Raw genomic sequence first — 1,829 nt, forward strand, 5'->3', positions numbered from 1 at the left:
ACGAGAAGTACCCGTACCTGCCGGAGGAGCCGGCGCCCGGCGTCGCCCTCGTGGAGGTGGGTCTGCTGGAGGACACCGCGTTCCGCGTGCTGTCGCACGCGCTGGACGGCCTGCGCGCCGACCCGGTGGAGCACGCGGAGCAAATCGCCGCGACGGAGGGGGCGCTGCGCGAGCGGGTGCTGGAGCTGGGCGCTGCGAAGCTGCGGGCGACGGAGGAGGAGCACCGCGCCTGCCCGTTCCTCTCGCGGCGCGTGGGCGGCGTGCTGTTGGGCGACCTGCGCCTTGCGGGGGACGCCGCGTTCCAGGAGCTGGTGGCCAAGCGCGACGCAGTGGTGGCGGCGGGTCCCGGCCAGGACCGCGAGGCGCTCGCGGCGGTGGAGCGGCAACTGCGCGGGCGGGCGGGCGAGGTCGCCGCCGCGAAGAAGGCCGTGGACGCATTCCGCGCCGACGAGGACGAGGCGGTGCGTGCGCGCAACCCCTTCCTCGAGGCGAACGAGGTGCGGTTGGTCCCCTTGCGCGAGCTTGGCCTCCCGGGCGACCCCGCCTACGCGGCACTTGCGGACGAGCGGCTGCAGCTGATGCAGAGTCCTGTGCAGAACGCGTCTGCGATCGCCGCGAAGGAGGAGGAGCTGCGGGGGCGCGTGGAGGCGCTGGCGCTGGCACGTGCGGCGGCTGAGGACGCACTGCTGGCCAAGTATCCGTTCCTCGCGGCGCTGCCGGCGGCCCCGCTGCTGGCAACAGAAGGTGTGCAACGGAGCCCGCGCTTCGCGACGTTGGCTGCCGCCTACGATGAACTTGCGGCGCGTCCGGAGGCGGAAGGGGCGGAGCTGGCGGCGGCGACGCAGGCGCTGCTGCAGGGCGCGGCCAGGCTGGTGAGCGAGGAAGACGGGGCGGAGCTGGCGGCCGCGGCGGCGCGCAAAGCGCTTCACCGGCAGTATCCCATGTGCGCGCGTGACGTGGGGGACGCGGTCGCGAAGGACCCCATCGTCGCAGGCCTCATGGCGCAACGCGAGGAACTATTGAAGGACCCGGCGGGCAGCAGTGACGCGATCGCGGATGTGGACGAGCTGCTGCACAGGCGCGGCGTTGAGGTGGAGACCGCGCGCAGGCGCCGGAAGGGCCCGGCCCGGCCCGACTCCCTTGCTGCCTTTGACGATGCTGCGCACGAAGACGGGGAAGTCACTGACTACAGAACGCGGCGCCAGCGGAAGAGGCGTGCAAGGCAGCTGCACGCGACCGCCGTTCCAGAGGAAGCGCTGGAGGAGGTGGCGGACGCGGATGTGCAGCTGCCACGGAGGCCGCGGCGCGTGTCTTCGCTGGTCGGAAGTGACGCGTACTACCAGGAACTTGTGGTGCTGCGCGACACGCTGGAGGCGGAGGACAGGGAGGCGAATGCCCCGATGATCCGGTGCGTGGAGGAGCAGCTGAGGCGCCGCATGCAGCAGCTGGGCGCCGACGAGCTGAAGGCGGCGAGGGCGGAGGCCCGCGCGGAGGGGCGGCTGCTGGAGCAGCACCCGTACCTGGAGGGCGTGGTGCGCGCCGGGCTTCCTCTCAGCGCACTGGGGCTGTCGGAGGACGACGAGTTTGTGGCGCTCGCCAAGGAGCGCGCGGTGCTCGCGGCGGCGCCAGGGGACAACGCGGAGGCGCTCGCGGCGAAGGAGCAGTCTTTGAGGGCGCGGGCCACGGAGTTGGCTGCGGCGGTGGTGAGGCAGGAGGCGGCGCTGCGCGAGCGGATGCCGTTCCTGGGGCAGCTTCCGTTTGGCGTGCCGTTGCGTGAGCTGCACCTGGAGAGCAACGGCGAGTTTGCGGCGCTGCTTGCGNGGACGCGG

At 72.8% G+C, this 1,829-nt stretch overlaps 1 protein-coding gene across 1 annotated transcript in view; it reads left to right on the top strand.

Moving 5' to 3' along the window:
* Positions 1–2: 2 nt before the first annotated feature.
* The window catches only part of Tco025E_08715 (uncharacterized protein), a gene marked incomplete at both ends in the record, with an annotated part of 5,409 nt that continues 3,582 nt past the window's right edge, over positions 3–1,829 (top strand). The window contains one exon of the mRNA XM_029375558.1: positions 3–1,829. This exon is cut by the window's right edge and continues 3,582 nt beyond it. Coding sequence (XP_029224420.1) covers positions 3–1,829 — 1,827 coding nt within the window.

The sequence above is a fragment of the Trypanosoma conorhini genome (genome assembly GCF_003719485.1).
Source record: "Trypanosoma conorhini strain 025E chromosome Unknown Tco_14.4_contig_00854, whole genome shotgun sequence".
Lineage (NCBI taxonomy): Eukaryota > Euglenozoa > Kinetoplastea > Trypanosomatida > Trypanosomatidae > Trypanosoma > Trypanosoma conorhini.